General features: G+C 33.0%; 5 protein-coding genes across 7 annotated transcripts; 2 read left to right on the top strand and 3 right to left on the bottom strand.

Moving 5' to 3' along the window:
- Nucleotides 1-388: 388 nt before the first annotated feature.
- On the top strand, nucleotides 389-2,703 carry LOC148172646 (tudor domain-containing protein 5-like). Its single transcript, XM_088038932.1, has 9 exons — nucleotides 389-468; nucleotides 519-704; nucleotides 753-865; nucleotides 920-1,129; nucleotides 1,178-1,376; nucleotides 1,424-1,611; nucleotides 1,667-1,811; nucleotides 1,858-2,064; nucleotides 2,595-2,703. Exons 1-9 carry the CDS (start codon nucleotides 466-468, stop codon nucleotides 2,700-2,702), a joined length of 1,359 nt encoding a protein of 452 aa, XP_087895058.1. The 5' UTR covers nucleotides 389-465; the 3' UTR covers nucleotide 2,703.
- A 4,266-nt stretch (nucleotides 2,704-6,969) lies between these two features.
- Nucleotides 6,970-7,423, bottom strand: LOC148172645 (uncharacterized). Its single transcript, XM_088038216.1, has one exon. The coding sequence runs from the start codon at nucleotides 7,325-7,327 to the stop codon at nucleotides 7,121-7,123; it is 207 nt and encodes a 68-aa protein (XP_087894342.1). The 5' UTR covers nucleotides 7,328-7,423; the 3' UTR covers nucleotides 6,970-7,120.
- Nucleotides 7,424-12,956: 5,533 nt separating this feature from the next.
- LOC148172644 (tubulin alpha-1 chain-like) lies at nucleotides 12,957-14,789 on the top strand. Its single transcript, XM_088039790.1, has 6 exons — nucleotides 12,957-12,968; nucleotides 13,018-13,240; nucleotides 13,296-13,597; nucleotides 13,642-13,812; nucleotides 13,859-14,215; nucleotides 14,262-14,789. Exons 1-6 carry the CDS (start codon nucleotides 12,957-12,959, stop codon nucleotides 14,529-14,531), a joined length of 1,335 nt encoding a protein of 444 aa, XP_087895916.1. The 3' UTR covers nucleotides 14,532-14,789.
- LOC148172643 (peptidyl-prolyl cis-trans isomerase-like 3) lies at nucleotides 14,509-15,270 on the bottom strand. The gene is made up of 4 exons (XM_088038214.1): nucleotides 15,175-15,270; nucleotides 14,886-15,122; nucleotides 14,721-14,839; nucleotides 14,509-14,679 (listed from the first exon to the last, which is right to left on the bottom strand). Exons 1-4 carry the CDS (start codon nucleotides 15,175-15,177, stop codon nucleotides 14,544-14,546), a joined length of 495 nt encoding a protein of 164 aa, XP_087894340.1. The 5' UTR covers nucleotides 15,178-15,270; the 3' UTR covers nucleotides 14,509-14,543.
- An 83-nt stretch (nucleotides 15,271-15,353) lies between these two features.
- Nucleotides 15,354-16,635, bottom strand: LOC148172642 (transmembrane protein 230). Of its 3 annotated transcripts, XM_088038991.1 has the most exons (4): nucleotides 16,515-16,635; nucleotides 16,402-16,466; nucleotides 16,200-16,346; nucleotides 15,354-16,122 (listed from the first exon to the last, which is right to left on the bottom strand). In XM_088038991.1, the coding sequence occupies exons 3-4, from the start codon at nucleotides 16,306-16,308 to the stop codon at nucleotides 15,755-15,757; spliced, it is 477 nt and encodes a 158-aa protein (XP_087895117.1). In that variant the 5' UTR covers nucleotides 16,309-16,346; nucleotides 16,402-16,466; nucleotides 16,515-16,635; the 3' UTR covers nucleotides 15,354-15,754. The 3 variants fall into 3 exon arrangements, with proteins under 3 accessions (XP_087895117.1, XP_087895116.1, XP_087895118.1); XM_088038990.1 differs by having other exon boundaries at nucleotides 16,402-16,635; XM_088038992.1 differs by lacking the exon at nucleotides 16,200-16,346 and having other exon boundaries at nucleotides 16,391-16,635.
- Nucleotides 16,636-18,150: the final 1,515 nt, after the last annotated feature.

The following is an 18,150-nucleotide window of genomic DNA, read 5'->3' as shown; positions in this document are numbered from 1 at the left end:
TCACCTATAACAGCGAATCTAAACTTTGTGTTAAATATTTATCTTATTAAATTCAAACGTGTTTTCTTCTACTTACATTATACCCCTATAATTACACAAAAATAAAAGTATTGGAAGAAATCTACATGTTTGTTTTTATTATTCAATTCATCTTAGAATTTACTTAGTAACATTTTGATTGAGGACCGCTGATCTAACGACGATCGGCTAACATCGTTGGCGCAAAATTGAAATTTAAATATAAGAAACATTTCAGTGCTAACTAAATTATTTATTAAAATCATCAAAACCGCAATAATCGAACAATAATCTGTTCTTGTTGAATTAGATTTAAGCAATTAATTTTTGCTGATAAAAACAAACCAAGCCCAAAACTCCCTAAATTTTTGACATCTGTCATTTTTTGATAACAAAAATATAACCTAACTTCGTGTTCGGTTTTATTTGGCTTCAAACAAACAACAAATGGTAAGAACATCTGGCCCTTTCATTATATTTAGATTAAATGGTATTTTTAGGCCTCGTCAAAAGCATCCGAGGTTGAATCTTGCATCACTGGTTTATTAACCTCAAAACCGTTTCGATGTACTCTTCAACAATTTTGTACAGATTATAAGACAGTTATAGGGAGCAACATCCCTTTTAGACAACTTGGTTTTTCGTCAGTGGAAGAGTACCTTCGTTCAATACCAAATACTGTTAAAGTAGGTACACCTTTTTTAATAAAATTTAGTCTTAGTAATTTTGTATAGATAATTGGAAGTGGACCATCTGCTGAAGTAGAAGGTGTGATAACCAACAAGTCAGCACATATTAGCGTATTGGTGTCTAAGCAAAAGAAAGACAATATCCCTGCTCATAAAAGGTGTTACTTACCAAACTTAATTAAATCAAATTTTACTTAGATTTAAATTTTCAGGAAATACTTAAAGACTTATAAAGTTCATCAACCTGTTAACACTAGAAAGTCATACAGTATGAGAGACCTAACGCATCAAACTTCTCAGATGTCTGTCTGTAATGATGAATACAAATCTAAAATTCCAAAAAGAATACAAAATAATTTAAGAAAACTTATAATGAGATTTCCTGAAGGCATTACTTGTCGTGCATTACAACATGAATATAGGTAAGAATGTTTTCTCCTAATTACCAGTCACCACTACTTTAATTTCAGAAAAATGTTTCAAGAATCCCTCAACTATGAACACTATAAATTTAGATCTTTAATTGAAATGTGTACAGATTTACAAGACATATTCTATTATGTTCAACAAACAACAGATGATTTTATATTGTACGATAAGAACAATGCTGTTCCTTCCTTGAACCAAAACGAGATTAGTGAGACTGAGATAGAATCATCAGACATTGCGGTAGCATCAACTGATTGGCTCGAATGTTATTATAAACAGGTTTTTAGTGGTCATTGGGTCCAGACTTAATTCCTGGTGACATTGTACCATTTTTAGAAGAACTTCCGAAATTTAATCTTGGTGATATCAATATTCATGACTATTTAGACATCGCCATTGGGGAAATAAAAGATATTAATAACTTTTTTATATTTCCAAAAAATGGCGATTTGAGTCTCCTTGAAGAAGAAATGCTGTAAGCATATTATTTGTGGTAATAATACGATCTTTTTTTTAATAAATATTTTTAGGATTAGGTTCCACAATGAACGAAACCGCTATGTCATTCCAGAATTGTTTTTAGTAGAAGGATTATATTGTCTTGTTCATTATCAAAATAAATACTATAGATGTGTTATCGTAGACACATCAGTTGCTTTAGAATCTCATGTTAAAGTATGAGAGAACGTTCTATTTGCAATTTATACAACATTTGTCCTAGGTATTATTTATTGACTATGGAAGTGTGGGTGAAATACATCAGAAGCATATTTGGTTCATGCCTAAAGAGTTTTCTCAAGTTCCTTGCCAAGCCGTCAAAGCGCGACTTTCTGCAGTAAAGGCGAGTGATTCTCAAACAACTCGGAAATTCAGAGACTTAATTATAGGCGCTGAATTAGTTGCTGAAATCATGGCGATTGACAAAGAGGTATAGTTGGAAATATCTAAATAAACCCAAACATGCGCATGGTAGAGGGGTATTTTTGACATTTGACGGGGTTCCCAACCATAGGCGTCACAGATGGACTGTTTGAAAGAACATTCCCGCAAATCTCTATTACGGAATCAGAGTGCAAAGGTTTCTAAAAATTATCTAAAAGAAGATTTTTAAACCTTGGGCGTAGTTTCTAGATTATAATCACGTGCCATAATTGTGATTTTATTTTAGAACCAATGTTGGTGTTGACACGACGCCACTGCATCACATCAGATGTTCTCTGGCGCATGAGCATTAACGCGATTTGCTAATGCGCATCCGTTTGTTTGGGTCTTTTTACATCTTTCCATCTGTAATGTAGTAAATTTTCCATAGTAAGATCCTATCATAAAGTAAATATCCCATTAATCAATATTAATGGGAGGTTTTGCAATCAAAAATAATGTCACCTTTCAACTCTGATGTCTGCTTGGGAGCAGGGAAACTGCAAGTGTTAAATTGTGATTTTTTTTCAATTTTAGGAACTGGTGCTCGAAATTTATTTGGCCAATGTGACAAAAGAGGATAGTGTTTTTTACATCAATGATGCCCTAGTCGAAAAAGGATACGCCGAGTATTGCGTGAATTGAAAACAGCTATATTGTTTTATTTATTTTTTTAAATTCTAGAAATTATTTAATTTAATTTCGTGTTTTTTTGTTTGCATTAACACTTTTTGGCTACATTTAATTGTAATAGAACGTTGTATGGAACAATAAACAAGTACACATAGTAGAAAATTCTTTTATTAAAATTTTTGAAATTTGTAACAAAAAAAGAAACGACTTACAAGTTTGTCGTCGTACATGTTAAAAAAAATGTCCAAAGTAATGAAAACAAAACATTACCGTAAACTAAATAAATAAATAAATTAACAAAAAACACAATTGTGTTCAATCTTCACACATCTTCGTAGAACCGAAGAGATGTTTTAGTCCGAGGACGGCTTGTCAGTGGAATTCGTCTTCGCAGATTGCTTTATAAGGTAGCCCTTCATCAGCTTCTGTTGGTTTTCTGATAAATTCTTAAGGCCCCTCATACACACAGCTTGAGCTAGATTTCCTCCAGCGATGTATCGGGAAGCGGCATCAACGAAATTCTTCATGTTGATTCTTCAAAGTGTCGACTGCTTCGTCAGTTGAGAACTGATGTGGAGGTTTGATTCGATCCAGAATTTATACCACTCTCTAATCAAAATTATCACAGGCGACCGACTTTAAGTTGTCTTTCAATTACATAAGTTTGCACACGTGAAGACGCGACTAGACGAGTGTTCCGGGTTTGTCTGCGACGTGATAAAAGATTTTGAAGGTCGTTTTACACCCTAAACCGGTGCTTCTTAACCGGGGGTGTGGGAGAAGTCCCTCAACAGTAAGTTACCTTAACAGTAACTGAATAAATTTCTTAAAAAATGATTTTTTCTAAACTAAAAAATCGCAGCGTATTTTTGAACAGGGTGCGGAGACCTATTTTTCAGGTTCAAAGGGGTGAGACTTTCTGAAAAGGTTAAGAAACACTGCCCTAAAGAGTAATTCTGACGATGTCTACTGCGGAAAAATAATACATATAGACAGACTAACATAAGAATTTTGCTCGGGACTTTGAACTGTCCCCAAAAAAAATATGTACTTTGAAATGTGTTGGCACAGTTTAAAAAGTTTTTTTTTTTAATTACGATGTACAAACCCTAACAACATTTCCCTTTGTCCTTGCCTATCCAATCGGAGTTATCATCATGTGGGAGTACAGTGCAACAATGCACAAACATTGATCCGGGTTCAGTGGGGTTTTTGCAATTACTGGAAATTTTTCACTCTAATTAAAAATAATTTGCATGATAACGAAATAGAAGACTATAGTAACAATTTATTGACTTTAAATCCGGTTAAAATTTTAATTAATATTGTTTTTCATCAACATATTTCCTAAAACTTTCCCAAACTGAGTCATTTTAATGAAATGTTTGTAGGTGGAAACAATCTAAGTGCATACAAACAAGAGCGGTTGGCATTAAATTTGATTAAAATATGCAGTTAAAGCCGGTTAGACAAAAATGTTTCTCTTGAATAACAACATAAAAAAATCTATCAAAATTCGAGACATTTTTAAACGACAATTTGATTAAACAAAAAAATCGAACTTCTAATTATTCATCGCGAAACTAGTTTTGTCCAAATTCGTCATTTATATAATAACCCAACAAGCACATTTCATATTATCAGTATCAGCCACAATTTCAATAAATTTGAGTGCTACATGCTAAACAGGAAATGTCCGGTCATGAGGGTGATGAAATTTTCGTGAAATCCACAGACAAAATGTTTTTGTCTAAAAGAAAGTTTTTTAATGCAAGTGAAAAAACTTCCGGTAGTTATTGTTAGGAGAAATCGTATATGATATTGTTCTTTACATAAACATATTTTTGATCGGATTTTTAACACAACCCCCATGCAAATTTATTTAATATTACTAAAACATATTGAAGTCTCATTGCATTTTTATCTGTTTTTCAATTCAGTCGAAATAAAAAAAAATGTCATTTGTAGGCTCTTTCCCTTCACATCAGTCTTTGATTCTTCATTAAACATAGTTACAATAGCAGAGCTGAAAAAATATCTTTTGATAAATTAGGAATGCCAATAAAAATGTTAAAATTATTATTCAGACATTTACATTTTATTAATTAACCCGGTAAGGATTTGCCAATAAAATCGCATGTTTGCATTAGAAATATGAACTGCAATTAAATAATTTACATGATAAGAAGATGATTGAACAGTTGGTGACTCACTAATAACAAAAACTGTAATTTTTCGTGATTTTAGTTTCATCCTGTGTGCAGAAATTGACATTAAAATTCAAAAATCATGTTCTAGATAAGAAATCGGCGGAGTTCATATGCTTCAGCTCGTGTGTTATGACCAGACACATTGTCATGTCATAACAACGAAATTCCTTATCATTATCAGCTGTAATTATTTCAACACGTTTGGTTGCTACAAAGCAGGAAAAATATTGTTAGACACTCTGGCGCTGATATGAAAATTAATATTAATCGTTGATTTTTGAAAATTTCACTTTTGTTTTCTTTCATACAATTAAAAAATAGAACCATTTAAAATAATTATATATTTATTGTACATATCAAAAATTTGTTTTTACAAACAAATATAAATAAATAAATAAATAATCGTCTTCGTAAAACCGAATAGATCTTCTTTTACTCCGAGGATGGTTTCTCGATGGAATTCGTCTTCGCAGATTGCTTTATTAGGTAGCCCTTCATCAGCTTCTGTTGGTTTTCTGATAAATTCTTGAGGCCCCTCATACAGACAGCTTGAGCTAGATTTCCTCCAGCGATGTATCGGGAAGCGGCATCGACGAAATTCTTCATTTTGAAAGGAGAATACTATTGACCAGTTCTTGACAGTAGGTTACTTCGTCAGTTGCGAACTGATGTGGAGGTTTGATTTGATCCAGAATTTATACAACTCTCTAATCAAACATTATCATTGGGGAGCAAGTATTAGTAATTCAATTATTTAATTATTCCACTCGTGAAGAGACATAACAAGAACACGTGAAATTCCATCTCTTTTATCATTTGTGTGTCGTATTTAACGGATCTCCACATACTTCATTATTTTTTCATTTATTAATTAACAAAATGCAGTTTATTATTTAATTGCTTCCAATTTCAAAGAGTTTTTTGCTCTACTTGGTGCACACGAAACGGCAAAAAAATTATTGCTTTTATCTGCCCAGTGACACAATATTTAATCATCATCACGTGTTCAGTCTGGACAGAAATTTTAACTTTTAATTATGAGTAAATTGGGTGATAAGAAAGAGATGTCTATGGATTAAGTAACGACTGATAATAATTAAAAATTTGCTTCGTATGAATTTTGTAAATTCGATGGAAAATTCCCAGCATCCGATGCAGAATGACATATTTTTAATGAACCCAAACCAAAATCGTAAAAAAACTAAATTTAAACGGAAATTATTATTTGTCCTAAAGCAACATTCCATATAAATGGTGAGATCGTATCCAATATTGTTTGTAAGTCTTCTAAGAAGAAAAATGATTGTCATTATCAGCTACACGTTAAGTTTGGCCAACATAAAATGGTGAAAATATTAGTTCATGACACATTTCCATGTTTTATTTCGTTTTGGTAAAATAAACTCAATTTTTAAAAATAGTAAAGGCTGGTTTTAATGATGGTATGATAATAATAATGAAGAATAAAATTTAAAAAGTTTGAAATTTATTCTTCTAACTTAGAATTCAAACTTATTTGTCAAATTTTGGCAGACTTACTATTTAGACGTTTAGAGGGTGCAATAAATAACAAAATTTTGATATAAAAAAACACGAATTTTTAATCGTTTCTTATTTGTAAGACGAACTCAGATCCAATGTAAAGCGCGAGAACTTTAACGATGAAGCAATGGCAATTTCTGGTCTTATTGCTTTAGAAGCGTTTATTGTATGCCCCAAAGTACAGTTTTTATTAATTAAAGACAAATCTTTCACTTTTTCAAAATTCGAAGGTATCTCCTCTATAGTTCTACCTGAGACGCACGCATACAAAAGTCGAGCAAAATTTAATATTCGCCTCAAAAGCGAAAAATCGTAAGCCATATCCGCGTATATCCGGTAGCGTGTACCTTAAAACAAGAAATAAAAATTTCTGAATTTTTCATTTGCAAGTCAAATTGTAAATTTAAAGTTAAGAAAAAAAATTGAATGTTAACAAGCTTTTTGACTAGATTTCCGGATGAGATATAAGTGGCTACAAATAAAAAGAAAACGATCCAGCGATAATCATCCCATAGAATAAACATAAATTAAGAATCAAAACTTTATTTTCATTCCACAAATAAAAAAGTAACTACATACAACAAGAAAACAGCTTCACTTTGACAAATTAAAATAAATAAAAACCTTAAATAACAAAAATAAGAACACAATGATGTGCCCTATAATACTGAGAATCCATTAGACTCGAATGTGTTGTTCTTTGGTCACTCGAAGAGGTGGCTCAACTGCAGCGTTGGATGGTTTCGCAAACTGCACCGTTCTGAACACCTTCATGAACTTCTGGTTTTCAGAAGAGCTCTTCACACCTCTCCAGTAGACAGTTTGAACTGCATTTCTGCCAGCAATGTATCGAGTGGCAGCACCAACCAAATTCTTGCCTTGCATTTTGGTTGAAAAAGATGTTGCTTTCTCAAGATTTTGAAATGATTGCTTGCTTTGTCAGTTGTGAACTGATGTAAAGCTTCGGTTCGATCCGGGATTTATACCATACTCTAATCAAAATTATCATACAGGACCGGCTTTAAGCGGTTTGATGATATCATGCACACGCGTGGGGAAACAAAATAAAAACATAGACATCAGAAAGGCACGTGAATTGGTTGGTGATTGTTGTGGTTTGCTTTGGCTGCGATAAGACGTTAAATTGTTTAGCACCCTCTTGTCTAGATTTTTAATAGATTAAAACAATAAATGATAAATAAAATTGATACGAAATAGTCAACGAAAAAAAGAGTGATAAATGATAAAACTAGGTATATAGATAAACACTAAATTTAAGTGCATTAACGATTGGAATTTTTTTTAATATTGTGAACTTTGGACTTTCCGAATGATTCGTCATGATTTCGCTGGTTTGTAATAAAAATCGAAGTCCAGCTTTTTGTTTACGACAAAAATTGTCGCTCCTTTCCAGTAAATTGAATTTTTAAAAATAAGAAAACCTGATTTTTTGAAACCTTTTAGAATTATTATTGCTCATTAAAAATGGAAATTTATGTAACCTATCTCTGGGTTAGTAAAACAGTGGCGTGAAGAATTGTGACCTAAGATAAAAAAGTGCGCAAAAATGCTTCGTTATAACGGGAAAAAGAGAAACACAAGACGTCAGTTACAGTCGTCAAAGTCATTTCGTTTTGTTGATATTCCGATTGCTAACTAATAATAATAAACAAAGGCAAATGTATTGAAACTGATTCAAATTCTGCCGTCAGCCCAGTTATCACACTCGTTACGGTCTGGTAATTAGATCTTCCGGACACGCGATCACCTCCTGCAAACAAATACACACACACACATATGTAATACAATGCACCAAAATAGATTTACAGTAGGACCTCGATAATCCGGGCGCGGATTAATCGGGCAGCGAATTATCTGTGCCAGGGAACGGAATGTTTAATCTATGCCGGTAAAAAAATGACGACAAAGCCTAACTGGTCAATTTGAAATGTAGGTTGTCCCAGAACTCCCGCAAAACCCGTTAACCATATATTCTGTCTTGCATTCTAAGAGTGGGTAAATCTGCGAAAAGAAAATTTCTAAACTCATTAGATTTTAAATTAGAGCAATTTCACCTTAACCAATCACAAACGACACATTTTTAAGTTCACCAATCACAATTTTTGCGACAAGAACAATGTTGTTAAGTAACTAACAAAACGTTTGTGATTGGTTAACTTTAAATGGCTCTAATTTAAAATCTAACGTGTTTGGATTTTTTTCCCAGATTCAAAAATTATTTAATTTCTCGGTACCACATATTTTATTTCACATTTTAATATCATTTTCATCCGAAAAATGAGACAAGACAGATGCTATTTTGTATTTAATATTTAAATTTTAGCGTTTGTGACCGCAAAATACTTTAGAATAAATACCTATTTTTTATATCCTAATGAACTTTCTGAATTTATTTATGTCACCGCAAATTTCGGATTAACAAGCACTTGGGCGTGCAATATTTCAATAGAATATTTTGGAAAACAAATTCAAAAATAATATTATTTAGTAAACAAAAACCAAACAAGGTGTTAGAATGTTTGGAAAAACATGTTTAATCCAAATGCACTTTTTGAAAAAAAAAAATCAATTATCTAACCGTGCACTTCATCGAATGTTCGAATCCAGGATATCGTCGTCTAAGTGGCAACTGCCTCTATCTCAATTTCGACGATTTTTCGTTTTTGCTTGTTTTCGAATTGTTTCTTCGTGGGGAATGTCGTGACGGAGTCAGTTTTTTGAATTTCGCTACATTTTATGCTCTACGCGAAAATTTGACAACATCCGCTATCTCAATACGTAAGCCAACATACGCTATTTTATTCTCAATTTAAAATAAGGTAGAATAAAAGTGTCGGATTGAGTTAAAAGTGTGTTAAGCGAGAAGAAAAATGTTTGATGGTGCTTCCAACATAGATCGTCCTATGTTCCTTCATATTAAGCAAATATCGTTAACAATACCTCTTATAAAAAATTATTAATTCGATTTAAAATAATCCACTCATAGCATCAATAACCATAAGATTTCTATTTTAAAGGAATAAATCTCCAGATCATTAAATAATACATATTACAAAAAAACAATTTTTTTAAAGCAATGTAATTAATTCGAAAAAAAGGTCAGCGCAAGGGTTTGAACACGCATGAAAAAAGTGTCTACGTTTTTTATGATTACAACAATATCAACATAGCATGGTAAATGTCCTAATTTTTAACATACGGCGAGTTTGTAAAATTATACCTAATCTAATTGCCTAATTGAACATCCACAAAAATGGAAGTTAGCGATGGCTCTTTATATTATGTTCCAACTGAACTAATACGTTCTTTTTCACTCATTTTAATTTAATCAGGATCTACAGAAGACACAGTGAAAAAAAATGGCCAACCAATTAACGCTTATAGTTTTTTCTGTCACATAGAATTGGATGTACTTTAAGGTTTATTGTGATTATGACTGATGTTTGAAATAATTTGGAAAAGTTGTCCATTTATGTTATGCTATCCATCGATGCCAGAAGGTTGTCGATGTCGACGGTGGTCGCTTCATAAATTACAGCAATACCCGAAATTCCATGCTCGGAACTGTACTCACAATTGAAATGGTTAAAAGGATGAGATTTGTTATTTAACACAAAAAAAGTTGTTTGTTGTTTGTATAGTTTTGAAAACGTAAACTGCAACTTGCTCTATCTCAGGCAAAAATTAAGGCAACACCCTCTATCTCAAGCATTTCTTCAGAAAATTGTTTTATTTTATTGAAACTTTTAATAATCGTTTGAAACACAATAAAAAACAAATGTAGAGGATTACTATTCCGAAAATGTATTTAATCTAAAAAAAACAGTTTTTTTATTGTCCTGTAAAGTTGCAAAAATTGAGATTGCGTAGGTTGCCACTTAGACGACGATATGTAACACCGGCGCGAGAAAAAGAATAGCGCAAACCGCATGAAGCTTCGAAAATTAAAAAAAGACCAAAAATAAAAAAAAAAATAAATTATAATATTGTGAATATAAAATCGAAAAATCGTTTTAAAAAACTAAATTCAAACAAACAGTAATCTACTCCCAGTTTTCATAATTTTTCAATCATTCATAATTCCACCCTTCTGCCATTTGTTATTAGTACACCCTCATGATAGTTATTTACGTTCATAGTACACGTCTATTGTTTACTACAACCAATCAGAAGGTTCCGGCAAGGTCGAGAATAAGCAAATTCACCTAGTTTCAGGTACCGGTTTGTTTATTTTCGAGACAAGCGTCCTTGAAAGTGAAAGTCGATATGCTTTTTTTTTGCAATTAATTTAATTTTAATTAGGCTTGATGAAATTATTCAAAAAGAACATATAACATCATTAGCTATGTCGTCCAGTTTGTTGATCGATCTTTATAATAAGTTAATAACAATTATACATATACGTACCGTTGTGTAATTTTTCCTGCCTCAAATCACGCAAAGACAATTGGGAATAAAAGAAATAAAGATAAAGTATGTTAGGTATGTACAAATTTAGAAATTCAGATTTTCTAAAAATTTTCCTATAATTATGCCAGCATTAATAACAGCACGTTAATCTTAATTTAATACGTACAATATTGCATTTGTCAAAAAAAAATGTTTACTCAGCTGATACGATTGCTATTTTATCTTCCGTTTAATTGTATTGTACTTTGTTCCTCATTTAATAAAACGTTTTTGAAGAACACGTGGAATAGAACTAATCCCGTTAAAATAAATCACAAAGTAAGTGCGTGGAAACTCTAATCAGCAGGTGATCATGAACAAAGCACATGTTTTTACAACATACGGATTTTTCCGAGTTTTAGGTACTTTAATGAATAACCTGCACATAAAAGTAATCAAGTTACTTGAAACTCTACGATCTTTTATTTTTTACCCAAGAGTTAAATTTTTTTAATTGAATTATACAGTTCTGGACAAAAAATTCTGGGCGTCAGTCGACGGGCCGATTTGAAGTTAGTGGCGCAAATTTTTTAAATCGTAGGCATATGTCGTAAAATTTTCAATTTTTTATTACGCAGTTGTGACCGTTTCACATTGATTTCTTCAATTAGTTGTTTATTCCACTAGTTAAAAAATCCTGTAAACAGTAGTGAATTTAACGTCATAAACTGACCTCTGACACTTCGCATGCTTTCTAGGCATGCACCCACGTTCCACGGCCTCATCATTCACTGATTCATTCCAGTTGAAAAATTTACAAACATAAATGAAATATTTGGCCATTGAATCAATTCAAAATCAGCGCTTTTTCTATTTATTTTACAATTATGAAAATTTTATCTGTCCTCGAGTGATATCGTATGTTGACCTTGAATGTCCCAAGTTTCTACATATGTTAAACTCAGTTGAAAACAATACGTAATCGATATCACAAAATATTCTTTTTCCAAGATGAATTTCGCCGGAAAAGTGGTTCTAATTACTGGTGCAAGTTCGGGGATTGGTGCTGCAACAGCTAAACAATTCGCCGGCTTGGGAGCAAATTTAGCATTAGCTGGGAGAAACCTAGATAACCTCAAACAAGTGGCCAAAGACTGCACATCGAAACAAGCACCCCTTTTACTAATAGGAGAATTAACTAACGAAAAAGACACCGAAGCGATTTTCCAGAAAACAATCACACATTACGGACGTCTCGATGTCCTCGTTAACAATGCAGGAATTCTCGAAACTGGAAGTGTTGAAGCAACTAACTTACAGCAGTATGACCGTGTCATGAACACAAATGTTCGATCGATCTATCATTTAACAATGCTTGCTGTACCTCATTTGATTGAAAGCAAAGGGAATATTGTTAATGTTTCCAGCGTCAATGGGATAAGAGCGTTCCCTGGGGTTCTGGCATACTGCGTTTCTAAAGCAGCAGTTGATCAGTTCACTAGATGTGTGGCTTTGGATCTTGCACCGAAACAAGTTAGAGTCAATTGTGTAAATCCAGGGGTTACCATTACAAATTTACACAAAAGGGGCGGTATGAATCAGGAGCAGTATGAAGCTTTTATTAAGAGAAGCCAAGAAACTCATGCTTTGGGAAGACCTGGAAGACCCGAAGAAGTGGCCCAGACCATTGTATTTTTGGCTAGTGAGAATGCTAGCTTTATAACTGGGGCCACTGTGCCTGTGGATGGGGGCAGACATGCCATGTGTCCCAGATAAAAATTGTTGTTCAAAAACTATATCTGAAAAAAATTATAATTTTTAAATAAATTTATGTTATAAAATTGTTGCATTTTCAATAGTGCTTATCATGCGCGGATTAACGCACATAAAAAAAGTCGCTAAAATCAAATAAAAAAATTGGTGGATGCGCCAGCAGGTAATTTGAACATAAAATCACCTGCCAAAAGCTTCTTTCATTCAAACGTCACTTTGACAACATGTGATCAACTCATCAAATTTCTGTCTTTTCAAACTGTTGTGATCTCAAAATTTTCAGTGTAGTGTACACAAAATCCATGGCAATAATAAGCAATAATTTCAGATAATGCCTTCAAATGTAAGCAGTCTAACCGTTAAAATACAAACCTTTTAAAAACAATTCTTAGCGGGAAATCATTCAAATTCACGTAGGTCAAGCGGGCGTCCAAATCGCAAATGCTTGTTGGGAGTTGTACTGTCTTGAACATGCTATCCAACCTGATGGTATCCTCTATCCAGGCTATCATGATAACAGAACCGATGATAGCTACAATGCTTTTTTCTCAATTTCTGGAGCTGGAAAAGCCGTTCCAAGAGTCGTTATGATTGATTTAGAACCTACAGTGATAGGTAATAATAATAATAATATAATAGAGGTGGTAAGGAGTTGGAATTGTGTCTTTAGATGAGATACGTACTGGACATTACCGGGAGCTCTTCCATCCAGACCAGTTATTAACCGGGAAGGAGGACGCTGCTAATAATTTTGCGAGAGGACATTACACAATGGGCTCGGAAATGATCGACTTAGTTCTTGATAGAACGAGGAAGGTGGCAGACGATTGCAATTCCATTCAAGGATTCCTTTTCTTTCGGTCTTTCGGTGGAGGAACTGGATCAGGATTCACCACACTCCTCTTGGAGAGAATGATGATGGACTATGGGAAAAAAAGCAAACTAGAGTTTGCTGTCTATCCAGCGCCAAGAGTACGTTTTTAAATCTATTGCTTTTTCTTTACATATCCCTTCAGATTTCCCCGGTAATCGTTGAACCTTACAACGCCGTTTTGACCACCCATGGCTGCATTGAAAACGCCGATGTCTGTTTCATTATGGACAACGAAGCCGTGTATGATATCTTAGCTCGGAATTTGGATGTCTCGCGACCAACTTACACCAACTTAAACAGGCTTTTAGGACAGGTGAAACCCAACGCCTGTTATATTATTATGTAAATAAGCCTTATAGGTCGTTTCAGCGGTGACAGCCTCTCTTCGCTTCGAAGGTGCCGTCAACGTGGACTTAATCGAATTTCAAACAAATTTGGTGCCTTATCCAAGAATACATTTCCCTTTAATAACGTACGCTCCATTCGTACCAGCAACTAAAGCCTATCATGAACAATTATCCGTTGCCCAACTAACGAATTCTTGTTTTGAACCGGCGCAACAAATGGTTAAATGTGACCCCAGAAAAGGGAAATACATGTCTTGTTGTTTGTTGTATAGAGGTGATGTGACTCCTACTGATGTCAATAATGCTATAACAAATATAAAGAGTAAAAGAAGTATTCTTTTTGTGGATTGGTCCCCAACTGGATTTAAAGTGAGTCTCTTATTACAATTCCATGGAGTTTGAGGTTGCCTTTTAGGTCGGTATTAATTACCAGCCGCCAACGACCGTCCCTGGTGGCGATTTGGCAAGGGTGCAACGAGCGGTTACCATGTTATCAAATACCACAGCAATTAAACAATCATGGGTACGCATTCTGAAGAAATTTAATATGATGTATGCAAAAAGAGCTTTTGTTCATCATTACGTTGGTGAGGGAATGGAAGAAAGTGAGTTTGCAGATGCAAAAGAGGATTTAGCTGCTTTGGTATTGGATTACAATGAAGTAGACGTTGATAGTGACTCATGACCACTCAATTTATTAACTCTGCCCAGACGCTAAAGGATTTGCATGAATTGTTATACTGTTGATTCTTACATCATTAAGAGGTCTGTAGTTTTTCTGATTTACTGGGGCCTTCTCTAATTCATCCACAGTCTCAAACCCATCTATAACTCTAAAAACTGTATAAGTTATATTACAGATTATCTCACCTACTTTCCAAAAAGTGTGTACTTTAAATCTAAATGAGGATGAGCACCATATGTAATAAAAAACTGACTTCCATTTGTGTTGGGACCATTATTTGCCATTGAAACCATCCCTCTCGCACTATGCTAAAACCTATCGTCAATAAAGAACCACAAGTGTGGTGCCTAGAACCTTTATTTGTTCCTTAAACTCATCTTCAAACTTCCTATCCCAGATAGATGTACCGCCTTTACCAGTCCCAGTAGGATCACCCGTTTGAACTATAAAACCTTTAATATTCCTATGAAATAAAGAACCATTGTAGTAGTCGCTGGCACAGAGAGCTAGAAAGTTTTCACAAGCTTTGGGGCACGACTCGCAGAACAACTCAATTTTTATTTTTCCTAAGTCTGTGTGAAGTGTGACTGCCTGAAAATGTGATGTTATAAACCAGTTTTCCACTATGCGATCTAAATATTACCATATTACACTTTGATATATGAAAACGGAAGATAAACGCTTGTTTACCTTTCGTAGGTTTGAAAATTTGACAGCACGTTTAGATATTGACAGTTTTGTCACTAAACTTTAAAATATAATACCCTAGAAATTTAAAAAAGCGCGGGGATATTAAAGTCTTGATAAATAATTTTTTGTAAATTGGACAAATTTATTGTAAAAAGAGAATAATTACATACTTTATTCTAATTTAGTTAATACAAACTAGAACTCGCTGATTGAAAGTTTGTTACCTAACTTCAGGTAAACATTAATAATTGTAACAGATTTAAAGCTTTTGTAATGTGCTTCTCTATCATAACTATTACTTTATTAGTTTAAACTAGATTATAATAATTTTGAAACATGTAAGAAGTATTATAGTTTTTAAAAATCTAGAAAAAAGGCACAAGAACATTTAAAAGTCTTTGTTTCTATTAAACCATTAACTTCAATAATCTGAAAAACACAGATTAAAAAACTAATCTGTAATGACTAGTCAGGTACAGTTTATAAATATAATACTGATCTTTCCAAATAAATGTTTAGATGAACTAATTTCCTTAATCAATTTCTGGAATATCATCAAAAGAATAGCCAGGCACTTGTTTGTACGCATAATACGCAATTCGGACGTGATAAGCCCCTGGAATAAACATTAGCAGCCCTAAGATGATCATGGGCCACATTCTATCAGAATAATTAAGAATGACGTGCCCACTGACCACCAGTGACCCAAAAATTAGCATGAATGAACCCACAACAAGTAGTAAAGTTGCCAAACAAATAGCTTTCCATGGTATTTTTTGTGCTGGGCTTATAAATTGTGCATCAACAAAGCCATCCCTTTCAGTTGGTGCCAACTTTGTGTAATCAACATGGTCATAATCTCTTCCTCTGCGCCTCGACATTTTGAGGTCGTCCAAATACTCTGGAAAAAAAAATCAAATAAATAACTATGTTATACTTAAATTAAATTAAATTATATTCTATAGAAATTGAGATAACCTGTGATTGAGTGCAAACTCATTGTCGGTAATAGAGAAATCTGACTAGCAGGTATGCTATCATTATCATAATCGGACGATAGATGGGGGCTTAAAGATTTGAAATTCATGTTGGGTCAATAATGAACACTCCCTTTATATAATTAATCTAAAATGATAGAAATGGGATTTATGCATAAATTTGAGACGTACCTGAGACATACTTCCACATTTGGGGCTAACTAATATTCCTGCATCGATTACTGTAGATTGACTTTTTTTTTAATATCTACGAATTTCTATTTTTCTTCTGTACAGAAATAATTACTTTACTCACTCTTTAATTCACACTTTTACACTTGAAAAATTCTACTTAAATCAGTTGGATCTTGATAAAAATTATTCAGCAGCACATTACAAAAACAGCTCGTGCACGTTATTTTAGTGGCTTTTACTTAATCAATAAACTCGGACAGTCGAATACGAAGTCATAGAAGAAGAGGGTTCACTCAATAAAAAGCAGTTAAAGAAGACTTAGGAAACCACTATTAAAATATCTGTGATAAAAAATTGTAAAGTGCCATTTTTTTTTGTAAAATGTATGCAAAAATATGTCTGGAAAGTAAACAGTTTATTAGATTTAGAACTAACTGCGCTGATGTTATTTTGTTATAAATAAAAAATAATCTCAGAAAGTTATTTTTGTGGGCGAAGCAACGCTACTTTTCGAAAAGTTCTCTGTATATTCTGATAGCCATTTCCCCATGTAAATATGAGTCATCACTATTGTGCACCCTCTTCAAAAATTTTAAGAATGTTACAATTAGCCAAGCACAGCTAAATCAAATGTGTTGTTTTATGCAAATCTTTGGAAATTAAAATTTTTGTGTTATTCCAGTTTTTTTATTCATTTTCATCTATTGCGCATGTAAAAAGTTTAGGAAGTAAACTATAACAGAGTTTATTACGATCAAATCAAATCACTAAATCACTAAAGACAAGTCACTAAATCTGAAGATTTTTAAATAAAAATAATTCAGAATTTAGCTTATTTTTTTGACTAATTTTAAATCTTTAAATCGCAACCTGAGAACTATAAGGTTCTAACTAACATTTGCATTAAATTGAACAGTGTTCACGTTATCAGTGATATCTCTTTAATTTATTAAACATTTATTTAAAAAAATGGCAGGATCTATAAAAATCATTTCGGCTGGTTAAAATATTAACTCACTTCTTTTTTATACATGATAGAAAATGTTTAAAAAAATCGCAAAACAGACAATTTAAATTTTCACAAAAAATCACTTAGAACCTTTTAATTCTCACGTCGCAAAATAATAAACTTAGTAAGAGGGTTTTTTATTATATTATACACACTGAATAAACTATTGACGTTATTTGCCGTTCATATAAAAGTTTGAAAAAAACATTTATTTTAAAATGAGTAAACTTTATTGGTCTACCTCACTTTTACTACAGAATTGTAAATTGATGATTATCAATTAGTAATACAGTTAGTAATACTTGTTTTGTAAGGTAACTTTCAACATTTTCAAATATCACCTACAATAAATTTTTAGTGGAAACGAGACTAAATTCTGTGCAGGCGGTGTTAAAACAATAGTTTTGAAACTTTTATATTGATTTTGTATTAAATCATAATAAAATTGTTTCGTAACTTGTGGCGATTGGCTGGTGAATCGTAACGGATGTTGGAATTCTCCAAAGAAGACCTAAAGAGTTTTAACTGTTGCTTCGAAAAAATAATAATGGCAAAAAACTGAAAAAAAGAAGCAACGCGATTTTTATTAATTTAGATCTTTCTGAGACTCGGTGGTTTCGACCTGAAAATACTAAATAAAACCGAAAAGTAGGTTGACATAGCAATCATTCTTTGATGGAGGGCATCATCAGTGTCGCCTTTAATAAAAGTCGCGTTGTATTGCTATGCCATACATCTTCATATTTTT

The sequence above is a fragment of the Gnatocerus cornutus genome, chromosome 6, assembly GCF_029298725.1.
Source record: "Gnatocerus cornutus isolate USDA-ARS CGAHR chromosome 6, icGnaCorn1.1, whole genome shotgun sequence".
Lineage (NCBI taxonomy): Eukaryota > Metazoa > Arthropoda > Insecta > Coleoptera > Tenebrionidae > Gnatocerus > Gnatocerus cornutus.
Note: the sequence above shows the minus strand (reverse complement) of the source record. Positions and strands in the feature narration are given on the sequence as shown.